Source organism: Ischnura elegans, chromosome 4, assembly GCF_921293095.1.
Source record: "Ischnura elegans chromosome 4, ioIscEleg1.1, whole genome shotgun sequence".
Classification (NCBI taxonomy): domain Eukaryota; kingdom Metazoa; phylum Arthropoda; class Insecta; order Odonata; family Coenagrionidae; genus Ischnura; species Ischnura elegans.
The window spans coordinates 31,201,573-31,217,938 of record NC_060249.1 but is presented as its reverse complement, the minus strand read 5'-3'; the positions used below and the strand labels follow the sequence as shown (position 1 = coordinate 31,217,938).

The 16,366-nt window shown below is 41.6% G+C and overlaps 1 protein-coding gene across 6 annotated transcripts in view; it reads left to right on the top strand.

Annotated features, from left to right (window-relative positions):
* Positions 1–16,366, top strand: part of LOC124157229 (zinc finger protein castor homolog 1-like) — a 399,561-nt gene that overhangs the window by 322,598 nt on the left and 60,597 nt on the right. For 5 of the 6 annotated variants that reach the window (XM_046531788.1, XM_046531783.1, XM_046531790.1 and 2 more), the window contains one exon: positions 1,923–2,022. In XM_046531788.1, coding sequence (XP_046387744.1) covers positions 1,923–2,022 — 100 coding nt within the window. The remainder of the gene's footprint in view (positions 1–1,922; positions 2,023–16,366) is intronic. The other variant, XM_046531785.1, reaches the window with a different exon arrangement.

Below are 16,366 nucleotides of genomic sequence, written 5' to 3'. Positions count from 1 at the left end.
TCCGTCCTCTCCACCAGCTCACGGACTTACAGTAGTTTTTCGATTGGGTCCGTACCTTCACGCCTGCTTCCTCGAAATAAAATTTTGTTGAGCGAAATGAAAAATATTTCCTTCGCCGTTATTTATAATTTTATCCGGTACCCTACAATTTGTTGATTCACCAGGAGCTCCGAAGAGGTTGCTTAATTGGTGACGCAATTGGTTTGGTTAATGACTCCTAATTTTTTAATTATTAATTATAACTTTAGTATAAGACGTAAGTATTCCGATTAAAACATTTTTGGCCTATGCATCTAAATTACGGGAAGGACCAGTCACTTGGTGGATCTAGTCTCAAATATTCCACAAAAGGAGCTATAGGCATCTTCTATACCATACCAGATCATTTTATTTCAGTAAGGGAAATGTGAGATTTGTTAGTGTAGCTGAGTTATGCAGTTTAACGTTTGCGCTGTTATTTTTAATTTGACGAAGTCAGGGTATGGTTAGATAAAAATCCATGTAAGATGATGGTCACGCAAAATCTTGAATTATCTTCGGAAACACGTTTTCTTTTCTTCTCCGACACAGACCTCTGATTCAGAGCCTTTAATCACTATTTGTTAATTCAGCGTTGTTAAAAAGTTCAAGAAATCCGCCTTTGCGCGGAAGGGAATCCGGGTATACGGTTAGCTTGAAAGCTCATCGGTGCTGTCATGATGCCGACCTCGGAAACTTCATCATTCCTCCATTTTCTTACATTTTTTTGCGGGCGCTCGCTCGATTCCTTGAATTTGACCTCCACGGACCGAATAGGAAATGATTGCTGGAGAGTGAGTCCGCAGTTTTTTTTTAAATCTTTAGAATCCGTGAGTCAACATTTGATGCCGCTTTCGGTAAACCCATTAGTAGCTGCCAAGGGGCCACACGAAATTCTGAACCACGGAATTGGTGCTAGACCTCCTTCTTTGCTTCTTTTTTCACGTGCTATTTATCTGGATAGCGCTCCTCCGCGGTTTTTCTATGACGGTTGGAAAGTTTAGCTTCCTTCCTTTAAAAAAATACAGTTATGCTAAGTTCGAATGGCGCTTTTTCCCTGCTTATCATTTTCTTTTGCTTTCGTTTTGGAGGTTTCAGAGTGAAGCTACTTTTATTTCGTAGTCACGTTCCTAATTAGGACATATTTTTGCATTTTTTTAAACTGTCCAAATGCCTTCGTTTACAAAATTTACGCCATTTTACCCATACTATTATTTTTTATGACGAAGAAGTAGACAGGAGTTTTAAAAATATTCGAGTGTAAGGCATGATGTATGAAATATTGATGAAGTGAATAATTTGAGCGGATCCTTTGAAATTTCAAGCATTTTTGGCGCAAAAAATCGTTAAATCAGTCGTAAATTAAATTTTTTATGTCTTCAAGTCCAATTATTTTTATCTGGTGTAAGTTTCCGGCTGAAATGGTTTTTACTATTTCAACTAAATTATTAAGGGATAAGTATTTTCTTTTCTTCTCCTACACCACGACCTCTGATTCAGAACCTTTAATCACTGCTTGTTAATTAGGCTTATACACGACATCAGATCATGTTATTCCAGCAAGAGATATGTGAGATTGGGTGGTCCTAAGCTGGCTAATGCAGTCTAATTTTTGCACTGTTAATTGAAGGGGTGAGAATCCAAAGGGTTCAAGTTATTTTGTCTTCTGAATTGAGTACAGAAATTAGGTAAAGAAAACAAGCGAGATCAACTAGATATTTAGTAGTGCATTTTATTTTCCTCTCGATGTCAGCACAGAACAGTGTCTCGCTCGTATCTCTTGGCCACCAAGTATATTCCTTCTCGTCCTTGTATAGTCTCCAAAGTTTTGTCATTATTTTTGGTTATTATATTTTATTCTTAAAGTCTCATTAATGTTTTTTTTCTTTTTCAACCCTCTCCAGCAGGTCATGCTGCAGCAAGACATGGCCACTATCCTTACCCTGGCGGCCCTGCAGGAGCAGAAAGCCGCTGCCGTGAACATGGGAGCGGAGGCGAGTAACGGTAAGTGGAAACTCAACTCACCTCATTGCGAACTCCTATCGCTATCACGCAGGCATGTTGAGTGGGAATGTAAAAGCACGGATTGATACGTGTACCACAGCCATCTTTCGTGCATGAGGGGGTGAAAAAACGTTAATTCCCACGTTGAGAACTTTTAACTAGCCACGGACAAGTCTCTGGAGCGCGGTATAGGTACTTGTTCCCAACTGCTGCATCATCTTTCTACCATGTACTGCTGCATTTCTGCATTTTGTAATCGCTTGAGGTTTAATCAATGTAGAAAAAATCTACTGCGTTACAAATTACATAAGTCTCCTTGAAATGAAATCTCTTAACCATGGATTCTAAAACATAATCGTAAATGGTGTGTTTCCTTTCATTATATTCGCAGGAATACAAATATTATTGACAACGAACGCAGTTAAGCTAAATAGCGATGGATGTTGACTGAAAAAAACAAGATATATGAATGAAGATGATATTTCCGTTGTTATTTTTACCAGTTTTAGTCGCTTACGTGAAGTGACTTCTACTACTTCTACTACAATTAAAACTGGTAAATATGGCGACGGAAATATTGTTTGCTTTGCTTTCCTTTCCTTCTGGCTCCAGGCATCTTCACATCTGATAGTTTCTTGAATTTTAATCAGGCGAACGGGAATTACCTTTGACGGTGTGATAATGACGTGCATATTTAATGTATCGTATTTTCTCTTGATAGTGAAACCGAAGTTTGCAAAGCTGTTGAGGTTTTTACTATTAAAATATTATAAGGAAATTAACGAAGTTTATTTTATTTTGCTTTACCAGACCCCGTAAATTAACTTTGGGTCGCGTTATAGCAAGAATTAATGAAGTAATAAAAATTTAAAAAATAAATTATGTCAACGATTTCGAAATCATGATAATACCGCATTCCCAATGTGTGCGAGTCTAAAAATTTAATCAAGCCACCTTTGCATCGTGCGAAATTCCTTTTCCTTCATTTGCAGCATCCTCATCCCACCTTTTTGGTTCCCACTCACATCCTTAATGGACTCCTCCCAAACTGCGTGCCAACGCGTACCGACCAAATTCCCACCTCCACAATGCGTTGTTCCTCTCCTCGCCTTTTAATCTACGCGGCCATTCTTCGTCGCCTCATCCACACCCACCGCCAATCCTTTCCGAACGGACTTTTTTCGAGGTGACCTAGCGCGCGCGCGTGTGTGAGGAAGCGAACACGGACCGAAAACCCAAGGCTCTAATTGGTATTTTTCATTGGCTCATGATTTAAAGATTTTTCGACCCGGTATGAATTTAACACGATTCCTCTTCTTCTTCCCGCTCTCCCTGTCTTATCTCATTCCTCCAGCACCACTTCTACCTCTTCGTCGGTCGGATGGGTATTCTCCACCCTCACTAATGGAGAAAAGATGCCGTCGTTGTATCGGGCCGTGTATCAGTTCCTCCCTGAATTCTTTCGTCCGCTTGAAAGAATGGAATGGAAATGCGCCTGATGGATGGGATTAATTTATTGCTTTCCTCGCTTTTTTTGTGCGTGTCATTCCCTTTTTAATTATTGCGCGGGAGGAAATATGGTTTGGAATTCAGGAGGTTTCACATAAGGAGATGGGAGTGAAAGTTGAAATGCCTCGTTATGAATTAGAAATTAATCCAGGTCACGACGCTTCGGTGACAATGGATCTGGCCCCAAATGGATCGATCCATACGGTTTCTTTCACGAACCCACTCATTTTTTATCGAAGTATTTTGTTCTATTTTAGGCGATATAATTACAACTTTTTATTTCTCGCCTCCTCAAGACCTAATTTATTTTTCGTAGAAGATTTCGTTTTTCGTGTTTCATCCATTTTTTTCGCTCCTGTTTCCGCTTTTATTATATTAAACACCTCATTTTTTGTCTATTTTTATTCTTTGTTTTGAGTCATTTAATGCGATAAATTTCTGGCGGTAATTTGCGTTGAAGGAACTGCGAGGTGAACTCAAGAAATTAAATTTTGAGACTTCACTTTTCCTATTTATCGGACCGAATAATTTTTAGAAGCAAAGGAGTGTATGTATCTAAGAGCATTTGGATGTTGGGGTACATATGTGCGGGCTGAAAAATTTTTGTTGGGTAAACAATTTAGAGAGTCTTATTCATGCTAAGGAAAAAAGTATTGCAAAAGTATTTTAGGAAAAAAGTTTTCGAAGCTGATCAAAATTTTGTGACCTTTCATCTTGTGACTGTCGTGTAGCATTCGTGTGGACTTACATTTCCTGCTTAGTGCAGAACCGGAGTACTCAAAGGCGTACTCAAAGAGACTTGATCTCGAAATATCATCTCATGCGATTGTTTCTCACACTCGGTGTCGCCTAGAATGAAAAACTCAAGTGGTGAGCCAAGGATATGCCGTTGAAAGCCACGATTCTCAAACCGTGTTGAAATAATTGACTCGAGAAACCATATGAAGAGAGTCATCAAAACTATCCTTGTTCCCATATCTATATCTTATTTTTTTTCGTTCTTGAAAGCCGGATTAGTCACGAGCAATTCAGTTTTCCCGAGGTTGCACGCGATTGTTACTTCCTTCGTTCCGACGATAGTCGAATCGTCGCTCTCATAAATGTGGCGGCGGCGGAAAAATTAAATGAAACTAATCCTGGCTTTTATTATCCTTGGAAGGGGTCGTCCTGTGAACGCTGGAGGCAGGTGCATCATAAAGGTGTCATGAAGGGCGGAGGAAAAATTGGAACCTTTTTTTTAGTTCTTTCATAGAGTATTGTTTTATTTTCTTCTCACTCGACACGTGTGAAGCGTTTTTACCACTCGGGGAATTTCGAGTGCGAAGCTTAAGAATCGACTTCCCAGCTATGTATGTACTACGTGAGAGAATTAGGGAAAGAGAACACTTGCGGTGGAATTTAGTGCACTCACGCGGCTTAAGAGTTTGCTCTCTATGTTCGACACTTCGATGTTATATGAATGGAAAGAAAGTTATCTGAAGGAATAAAAGAGAGATTTCAGAACTTCATGAGGTATCATGCCAGGAACATTTATTTGAGTGATATTAGTTTTTCTTGGGATTCAAATTTTCTACCACTTGCCCTGCTTCGAATTTATTTAGTTTATTTTCTTAAAACAGCTTCTTGAGTTGAGTCGAGTGCATATCATTGTTATTTCTTGAATATAGTAAAATTAAATTGAAATTGAAATTTCAGACAATGATTTTCATTAGGCTGCGATTCCTGTTTACTTTGCTAAGAAATAATGAGTATAATTATTTTCTACCCAGGAAAAATAAGATATCTGTTCTGAAAGAATCATGCGTTTAGAAATGAAAACCATGGCGATATACCTACTTACCATTTAACTACGCCGATTGCCAGGCTACTTTGGGAATTTATATTGCACCATTAACTATTTCTCCGTTCCCAATTGTTTTTTCTCTTATGACTGCATTCGAATTTTCAACTGGATATTTTAAATTTTAATATACTTCCACTAGCAATAAATCACAAATACCCCTTCAATGTATTATGGTGATGTGACCGTTACCTTTTCTTCAGGAGATTATCTCGTCTCGCGCAAGTCACATGTGGATTTCATCCCCTCGCTATCAATGGCGATATTCTCCGCGTCGTACACCTGCGTTATTTCTCTCGTCCGTAACACGACCATCCCACCCATGGACGTAATTTTTTTCCGCCCTCTCAAGCGTCCCGCCGCTGGTGAGCCAATTCATGCCGGGGGTAAAGCGATCTTGTGGTTTCATCGCGGTACGCGAATGAAGATGGTCGATTTTATTGCAAACATATGCGCGCGATCTCCCTCCCCGTGCAATTTGGACGATTATCTGCTCTAAATGCCCGTTTCCGGGAAAGATCTCCCTCACTTGACCTCTCGCCAACTGGTCTTGTGTGCAACATCCCCCGCCCGTACTTGAATAGTTACTAAGTTATTCGGGTGGTGGTTAACGTGAAGGAAACGGTTTTTCTCGTGGTGTTCTTGCTCTGCTCCGATGTTAGTTTTTTTTGTCATTCAAAAGCGAACTTATGCTTAATGGATGGATATTTATCGTGGTGGTTATTTCGAGCGAATTCAGAGATTCGTAGAAAACCGCAGCAAGATGATTGATCGGTACTTTTCGATCCTCAACGGTCATTGATCTTCAGAAGCCGTACATTGCTAATGTTTCTTGATTTTTTTTCAATCCCTCAAGAGATGCAAATTACAACCACCAGCGATATAAAATCATTAAAGAAAACAATGAATGGAAATTCTCATAAGTCCTCGAGCATCGAACGAGAAACGTCGATGATAAACATGAAAAACAATCGGTAATCGGAGACTATCGATTTTTGAAAATTATCGGCTATGAATGGTCATTGCTAATCGATCAAAACTGACGGCCATCGATTAAGCGTTCCGTAATCGAAATCACCCATCGATATGTAAGTATATCGATAGATTTTAGCCCATCGAGTAAGCCTAATTTAAGTACCTACATGCCTACTGTCTTCAAAATTCTTCCTATTCCACCCGCCAGTAGACCCGCTGTAAAGGGCCGCATTCAATTATCGATATCCATCATCGATACCTATACATATGGACAAATTTTATCCATCGAAAGTCCACCGTAAAAATCTCATAACGAATGAGCCTAATTGAAGGGTACCTACCTACTGTCTTCCTAATCCTTCCCATTCCTCCACATTGAGTCCACCCGCTCTGAGGGGCATCATCTTCCCCCCTCTCTTTTTAGGCCACCCCTACTTGCTTGCCCCCCCCCCCCCCCCCCGTCCCACCCCTCCCGGTAATCACCCTGCCCCCACTGCTCCCGCTGTCTCATTCAGCCCATACCTACTACTACGACCACTCTGGTCGCCGCCTACCATCACCGGCCATTATCCTGTCAACTCTCTCTCCCTCTCTGCTATGAGAATTCTCCCGTCCGGAGAGGAAGGATCGGATTGGTCTCCTTCTTCGAGCGGTTGGTTATCTCTCCCACCCCTCCGCTCAATCTCTCTTCATATTTCCAGCCTCCTTATCCGTTCGCATCTCCTTTGTGCCCTCCCCCCCCCCTGCATCATTATTATTTCTTTTTCTCGTGAGGGAGCATACATATAACCGCCCATCCCGCGACTATTCTTCGCATCCTTCTTACTCCTCTCTCTTCCGTCTACTCATCTTCATTCCTCCTCCACCGTTTCATTTCCTCAAGTCTGAACCAAATGATGGAACATACAATGTCGTGATTCACTTTATATTCATTGTAGCTTCATTCATTTTACGTGAGGATGTTTTTTATATGTACCATTGTGATTGTGTGGCGTAGAATATTTTTTACTTGAATGTTGCGTTGTATTTATTACGTTGAAAATGCGAAAAGAATGTTTTTTTATATACATGCTCTATGATTGTATGGAGTGGAAGACTTTTGACTTTAAAGTGGGGATGTTTGTGTGTTTATTCTGTTGAAAAATCTTGTTTTTTTTCGCCTTGAATACGCCAAAATTAAGTTGAAATATTATGAATTGGAGATAACATTTATTTTTAGGAAATACCTTAAAGCTTTATTGAAGAATGAAGCTATAATTGATTAGTCGAGAAAGCCTAGGTATAAATAAGTGGCTTGGATTGCTCAAGCTGCTCCTCTAATGATAGAGTTTAAATTATTGTTTTTTACGATTCTTTTCTGAGATGGTTCGCTATCAGTGACCTGGTGACATGGTGCCTGGTTCGCTACCGGTGACATGGTGCCGGAATGCCGGAACAAAATAAGTCTAATAAAAGTCTTATTCGTCATTACAAGTCTCTAAACCTATGATAGGTTTTTAGCAATGTGTAGAAAAAAAATATTCGTTCAATTCCAGTGTTGATAAAATCCTTTATTATCTACTAATATCTACCTAATCGGTCTATTTGTGCAAATGACCTTGCTGTCGACGCACCCCAAAAAACGCATCTCGGTCTATTTTATACTAAAGTCTTGGTTCCCTCGATGTTCTTCCTATAACTCTTTAACAATATGTAGAAAAAAATATTCGTTCAATATCTGTGTTGATAAACATATTTTAGTATTATAATGAAAGACATGGCCGTGGTAAACTTAAATCTTGGCTCCCGTAGATCCTCTTCCTATCATCTTCTGCACGCAACCCGAACTGACGTCTTCATCTGCCCCTATTTTCCTCATCCTCCCCCTGGACCAGCTCACTCCTAGTGGCACCGCAACCCACCCCCACCGCCCTTCTCCCTCCTCCCCGCGGGTGGGGCACCCTCCTCTCCCCCACCCCCCTATAGCACGAGAGCCACTGCCGTGAGTGGCGTGGGAGACCTCGGACGTGACCGCTCCGATGACCACTGCCCGCTATCCCCCCTCACAACCATGGGACACTGTGTGCGCGCGCGTGTGTCGAGAACTTCCCTTGCCCTTCCCACCCCCAAACTACCCTCTCCCCCTCCTCCAGCCCCTATCTCATCTCCACTACCCTATATCGTCGTTTATTTTTTTTTATATCTCTTGCTTGAAGTGGGCTAGAAAGTGAAATGGGAGGTTGTATAGAGATGAATTGGAGAGGATTCGAAGGATGTAAAATAGGATGTAGTATGCAGGTGATGTATATCCCTGATGGATTGAGTTTTCCGGGTTCTCTTCCGCATCCGTGCGATTTTTATAGAGGTCTGTTTCGCTGGCGTTACAGTCTGCTTCTTCAGGTTAACCTCATTCGCTGTTCGAAGTCGACTTGAAATATATGACTGTATCGGACCGATTAAAATACGTGGAAGGTAACCCGGAAATCGCAAATCATTACTACCAATCCACGGAAGCCTTCAGTCCCATTTGCATCTCGCCTTGCCTTTACTGTATAGTACACTTCAGATATAGTAAATATTTGTTTTGAGTAAGCGTAACGGGCATGATTTGGTGGTTATACTCAACAGCAGAAATTTAAGGAATAAAAACTTAGCTGTTTCCGCATCCGTGTGTGATGTGTTTTTCAGATCTGTTTGACCAAAAATGCATCTTTGGTTGTGAATAATCTTGAATTAATTTCAATTTTATATCCTTGAATTTATTTCAATCCTCCATCGTATAATTCCTCCCATTTTTCCCTCCACTTCTTTCCCTAGCCTGTCCTTCTCATCAGAACCTATCTCTCCCATCCTCTAATGCCTTATCCACTCCCCACCAGCCTGCCTTTTTTTCTCTCCCTTTTATTTCCCTCGTGTTATTTCATCTCCATGCCACCTCCTACTTCACCCTCCCCTCCTCTTCTATCTCTGGCCCACTTCATTTTTTTATTATTATTAAACGACTTCCACGGGTGATCTCCCCCATCGATGATGATATGTCCTGGCTCACTGCCTACGGGATGTTTGAGCGGCTCCGTTCCACCACATGCCTCCCTTAATAGTGTGACGCTTGCCGTATGAGAGGATCACCAAAGCCGTCGCGGTGATTGCGGGCTCTGATCTGTTCGTCGTGATATGCTGATGAATAAAGGCCGTTTACTCTGTCCGCAAATTGGAATTAATTAAATGTCTCGATAGAGGGGTGGTAAAATAGGTTTTTAGGCACTCTACCGTGTATCAATTACAAAATACTCACGGATTTTCACCATCTATTTGTGAAGTTTATGACAACATTTTGACGGAAAATTTCTTTTTAGAAGTACATACTGGCTGATAAATGCAAATAAGACTTGGTCTACCTTTTTACGAAAAAAAATATGCTTGCATGTTTTGTGTAATTAAATGAATGCTTAGATTTTTGCTCTCAATTCTAGGGTATATTAGAGAAAATCATCAAGTTTGCAACGTAGCATTGACCCCACCCTTCATCTACATTTTGGTGTCGGTATCGTCAGCATTGCATCTCTAGTATTCAGTATTCATCAGTTGATTTCAATTTTCTCATACGTTGAAAGTCAAAGAGGGAATAATAAATATCACAAGGTGAGAATCTTGATTCGTTGGCCAATAAAATTGGACGCAGGGGACTCCTTCTTCTACCTTGGTGAGGAATCAAGCTAAATATAAAGAGACCGAAGGAATAGAAGCCAGAACATTCAATTCGTCTCCACTCAGATGACCCCTCGGATATTGGCGTCCATATCGTCAGCCCGTTATCCTGTCATCGTTCACTTCTCAGCTTCTTTTTACCGTCTCTCCCTTTCAGTACTCCCTATGAGGGACGTCTGCAGTTTGAAATGTTCAATATCATCGGCATCAAAGGGCGACTCACTCGGCTTGTAGAACCTAATGTCGAGCATGGATTGCGTTTTGCGTCGTCAATACCGCAATCGGCGCGCATTTAACGCCATACCCTAAATTGGAAAGTTTTTTTTTTTTGTAGCCCCTGCAGAGAAATCGTTTTCTTACTTGAGTTGGCTCGGCATCGTACTCAGCATTTCGTAACGATGTTTTATTGAGGAATGAATGATGTGTTGGCGTTCGCCGCAGCTGCTTGGATATCGCTGTTTAACGAGGACTTCGACACAAAAGAAAATGTATGCGTGTTTGTTGGCAACCTCTCTCCGCTAATCAGCTGCGTATTTTTAAACATCTCGTCCCGTGGTTGAAAGAGTACTGGATCGAGGTGAAATCAATAACTGAGTGACTCTAACCAATGATAGTTAATAAATTGCTAATAAGTGCATAAATGCGATTAAGAATTTTGTGGGTTAAGTCCTTGGGAAGGTATGCACTGTGTCTATTGACCGGGCTTTATCAATAAGAATCTAATTATTGTAGCTGTGATTTTATTATATTTTGACATAAATGTTTTCTTATATTTCGACGAAAAATTGTATCATATCCCTCGGTTATGAATCTTTAAATTTCTATTGCTGTCGTTAATTTTACTCTACTTTGTAATTTGATTGCTGTGTACTTTTAGGCGTGAGTTCATGGTTCACATAAAATTACCGTCTCCATATGTTGTGTGTCCTTCTGAGTTCGAAACAATGCCTCTTTCTCCCTGCTGCTACATTGTTTTTGAACCTCTAAATCTACCCAAACAAATGAATGAGGTCGTTATTCTTGTTCCCAAAATGGTGAAAAGGCACTAAGAGCCATCGTTTGGATGCTATATTTTTTCTCGTTTAGTATTAATTCACGAGGGAATCAAGTTCATAGAAAAAAAAATGAATTACATCGAGTGTTCGCTGTTTATTGGGAGGGAAGGAACTATTATTTTTTGAAGAGAGGGAAAAATATGTGAATTGATGGATGTGAATAGGTCGAAGCACTTAAGGACGACTTTTCCGGCCGAATCTCCGTCAGCGACGGTTAGCGCGATATGCGGGTTAAAATTCCTACGCTCCTAAAAACTAAACGACCATCCCCCTTTCCACCTCTTTCCATTCTTCCCACCCCCGCTCGCTCGACAATCTCCTTTCTTTCCCCATTCCCCTCCTGCGGTCCATATATTCAGTCAGCTTCCACGTACGAGAGCACTTCCACGGCAAACATCAAACTCGGCCACAAACGCGAAAAACGGCCGCAACGAGCCTAAATGGGTAATTTTCCACTTTAAGGGGAAAAAAAGGGAAGGATGTTTGAGTGGGTGGTAGGGAGGGAGGGTTTTGAGGGAGGGTGAGAGATATATACATGCAGGAGAGTGAAGAAAAAAGTTAAAAAGTTTCCCTCACATACGACTGTGTGAGTCTCTCTCTCTCTCTCTTTCCATTTCCCCCGTCGCTCGCCTGCCCGTATCCTGGGTGACTGTGATTACCGCTATTTCCCACGCCTTTCAAACCCTGTGCCCATTCCCCTAACAGGGATGTGTTTAGGTCTGGCAGTCCTTCTTGCCAGATCTTCTTTGCTGACCAACGTTGAGTCCCCATTCCCCTTCCTCGCTTGTTTCCCTTTTATCGCCCATTTCTGCTCCCTCCCCTCCCCCTCCAGGACACTCCATGGAACCCTATGTACCCCTCGTTCAGCCTCCACCCCTCCCTATACTCCTCCTTTCCCACTCATCTTTTTGTCCTTAATTTCTCGTCGTGGAACTCTCATCCGTTTTTCATCGTTCAATTGGAGCAGTTCCTTGTTTCCAAGGTTTGTGTCACGAAGAAGTATGTGTTCTTTTTATTTTTGTTCGTTCTCTTAGGAACGTCAGTATCATATGCGGTCAGTGGCGGATCCAGAGAGGGGCTATAGCCCCTCAACCTTTGCGTATCCAATTTACGCTAGATAAAATGGTTATTTTATTCGGGCATCCACTACTGCTGGGAGATTACCTCCCAAGGCCCCCACCTAGCCCCCCATTGTCCTTATCCATGATTCGGCGCAGTAGGCAGTCCAATATTTTTATAATTTTATCAGATAAAAACTAATCTATTAAGGTTATTACAATTTTATGGAACTGTCACAAAAAATGGTGCTTTATTAGCGATGTAATAGAGTGAAGCTCATCGCTATGTTATGTCAGAGAAGTTGTATTGTTTTCAAAGATGTACTTACGTGTCATAATGCCCGTGGATGTTGCTGAAACCAAATTTCTTTTTTTGAAAAATTTCCAGTTATTTCGTTTTTTAAAGCATTTTTGCTAAACTAAACATTGGCGTCATGAATTGCACCAAACGTGTTGGGAAGTAACGGGAATAATCTCAATAAATTACCAATTTTGTGTTTAAGACCAAGAACTTCTTGCGTGTACAAATGAGCATATATTTTCTTAGCAAGTGGAATGGAGATAATTATATGCATACATTTTTTCTGATAATATCAATATTTCAGCGGGACTGTACCATTGTAAAGCAGTAGTAATCGTTCAATTACGTTGTGGTCTATGATTCGAGAGATGAAAAGAGAATGCTACCGGCATGAATATGGAGAACGAGACGTGTGCCGGTCTGAGAATCTCTCTCGCGATACGTCACTCGCCAGCGAGTGTCGATTGAGGTCATAAATCTATGATGGGTGTGTCAAACACCAGAGCCTCGTTTGCGCGAGAGAGAGAAACCGGCACACGGCAGAGAGTCAAGAAGTCAATTGAGGAGCAGTTATGCGCGAGACACGGTGGCAGACTTGTAGCGGCTGAAGCGGTGCCTCTACTCGGCTTCGGCAAATCAGTCAAATGTCCGTTAAGTTTTAACAAAAGGCGACTGCAGCCTCTCTACAGCTCCTCTATCCCGTATATATACGGACTGCCTCTGGTCATACCAGCGCAAAATTTGAACCCATCCTTCGCTTTGTCACTCCAGTATAAAATTTAAACTATTATTACTACTTTTTCCTTTCCAGCCACTTTTCTGGGTCCTCATCTTCGCATATCTCTCGCGTTTATAAAACCTTTACGACGGTAAATGATCCATACGGAGAATGAAAACAGCCAAGCCACCGGGGTCTCGAACCAATGATCTTCAGTTAAGAGAGTTTAGTACCCTTCGTTTAGTGCTGTATGTTACTATGAGCTTATTTTCAACTATTTAAAGTCCTACTTTTCTGTCGGGAGAAAATTTTACCCGTTATATAAAATAAATTGCAAAAATATATGGCCAGGCCCTTACGTCACCTAGGATATCAAGGTAACAATCCATAAATGCTTGTCTTTTAATTATGAAATAGTATTTTTTAGTTTAAGTTATGAAAATCTAGCCTTCTTTTTCCTCTTCTCTCATCCATGAAGTCTTTGGACAATAGGTTTGCGCTGGATGCGGTCTAACTCACGTGGAATGACACCTCAACGCCAAAATAGCGCTCACTTTTACGCCGCCGTAAAATTTTTGCGTAAGAACACCGAGAATAAAAAAAAAAGGTAAAACTAGGTCGGCACAGATTCACGTGCGAGTGCTACCTGATCTGAAAACCGTTTGTCTGCACCACCAAAGCGTGTTGGAAGTGCAGAGAGGGGATGTGGGTTTTGTCACGCCCAGCTTTGTTATTGGCCGATTCAAAACTCAGGCCCCCCTTCCAGATCCTCCTGCCAAAGCAGCGAAGGTGGGTGTAAATGTTTTAAGGGGGAGGTCCGCTTACATTTACTCTCCCGATTTAGATGCAACCCGAAAGATGTATGCGAAAGATTTCAACTCGTCGCCTCCTTCTAGCGGGGGGAAGGGCAGGAGACGAGTTTTGCAAAATCCGAATGCCTAGTAGACCCTCGGAGTCGTTGGAAGCGGTATGAAATCGTCGCTGCTTTTCTTTGTCGAGACGACTTCTCGACTTGGCTCTTAATCGGTATCGAATGAAAAAAATACTGTCTTTATGAGTGGACATGCTGCTCTGGGAGATTTTCCGGGAAACGCTGACAATAATATTTGCAGTTTGGCTCCAAAATTCTTTAGATTCTCATCGAGTTTACAGATGCGGATTTTATAAATGACATAGATCAGTGAGATACGTAAAACCCAGACGCAATATATTCCAGATATCCACCCGATAAGCATGCTGATTAGCATGCTCTCTCAATTAGCATGCTGATTTTACTCATAAGGAGTTTATTTATCTCTTCATTATGCATTTAATTAGTAATTTCTACCAATCAAATCCTACATAAATGCTAAGATAGGAAAGTTTCGGCCAAAAGAAGAACATTTTTTCGGCAACAATACCTTCATCTCGAATTGATATAATATTTGCTCTTCTGTATTGCTTGTTCTCAAATCGATGGAATATCATAAATGTGCCTTTATATCATTCAGTATCCAATATTATGGCCTATATTTGTTTGTATGATGAAAAAAGACATTATTAATTGACCATGGAATGAGTTTTTCCTGAAAGTACTAACTTTTAACCAATAACTATTCAAACGCTGCGCTGGTGTAAATATTTACCTATCATTGTGAAAACAGTGGTCAATTGTGCACCGACTATTGGACAACACAGCGATCTGCTCAATGGTGTTGATTTTCCTTTGTCAAACCAAGTCATGGCCCTGATATGCGCTTGGAAGCTGACGTTATTTACGAAATCGAGTTTGAAAGCGTTCGCATACCGCGACATCTTCATTCCAAGTCCCTCCTCCTTCACACTTGAGGGCGAGTCGAGTGAGCCCCAATTCTAAGCGGAGGTTGCACAACGGACGTGCGGTGAACTATGTAAGTCATCCGCCGGGCTATCATCCCACATTTAACGTGAATGCGACTCGCGGGGTGATGGCGAGGGAATCGCTTGCGAAACGCCAACCCCAAGATTCGAATCCCGTCTCGAAGAAAGAGGGCGCGTTGAGCTTTACGAGCGAAGAAGTTACGGGAAGAGCCACCGCGGCGCTAGTGTGGGGACATTCAAGATGGATGTCAGCGCCATGATGTCGATTGAGTTGGATGCATTCATTAAATTTAGAAAATGTCTTCATTCTTCGCGAAGAAAATTGTTTTTGATCTTTCTATAATTTGAACTGAACATATCCGGGATATTCAACTTTAACAAGGTTTTGGCCGATGTATTCCCTGTTTCAAATGGAAAAATATACACTTCACGGAAGTACAGCATTATTTCTCAGAGTCATTCAGTCTTTTCAATCCCTGCTGTTTTAATAAAATAATGAGAATCATTGATCTAACACAGTAGCGCGCTGCGAAAAGTAATAGCCTTTAATTAAAAGGAGAAACAAAAATATGATTTTCCCGGCTTCTCGTTGCGTATATTTCATATATTCATTATCAGTGGTTGATATTCAAGTACTCTACAGTATGCAATATTTGATTTGTGTTTGTAATAACTCCATCGCAGTTTTCAGGATATTTTCGCTCCATCAATCTGGATTGGTTATCAATAGCCATCCTCAACGCGACAATTTTTGTATAGCGCTGGTCAGGGATTGGCGGCGATGGATACAGCGTGGATATGGCGATGGGATTGCACTGTATTCGCGAGTGGCGAGCCAAGGCGGGTGGTTGGCTGGGGCGGGGGAGTTGAGCGTTGAGAAACCCCGCGTTCCGATCAGGTGAAGACGTCTATTTGGGGAGATCAGATGGGAACCGATCACCTGCCAATGTGCGCCCCTGGCGGAGACCTCCCGGACTCGATCCCCGGACACCGCCAAACTCCCCCACCCTCCGCCCCCTCTTTAGGCTGTCTCCGTGGATGAGGGAAGGAGCCGGATGGAATGAATCGAAGTCGGACCATCAGCAGCGCCATCTGTTGGTTAGACAATTATATTATCTTCACAATGGAGGCTTGTCCCTTGGGCGTTTTCTTTCAACGGTTTAGAATAGCCTAAGCTGTCAATGGCCAATAGTTTCGATGATAGGCATCGACCAGTCGAACAATAAAGGTCATTAATTATCGAATCGTTTACCCTCACTCATAGACTGGCCAACGATTGCCGTTTGTCGTCTAGTCCCTTAGGTCTTCATGGCGATACTCATGAGGGATATGTGATTTATTAACAGAGAATCCCTTATAGCT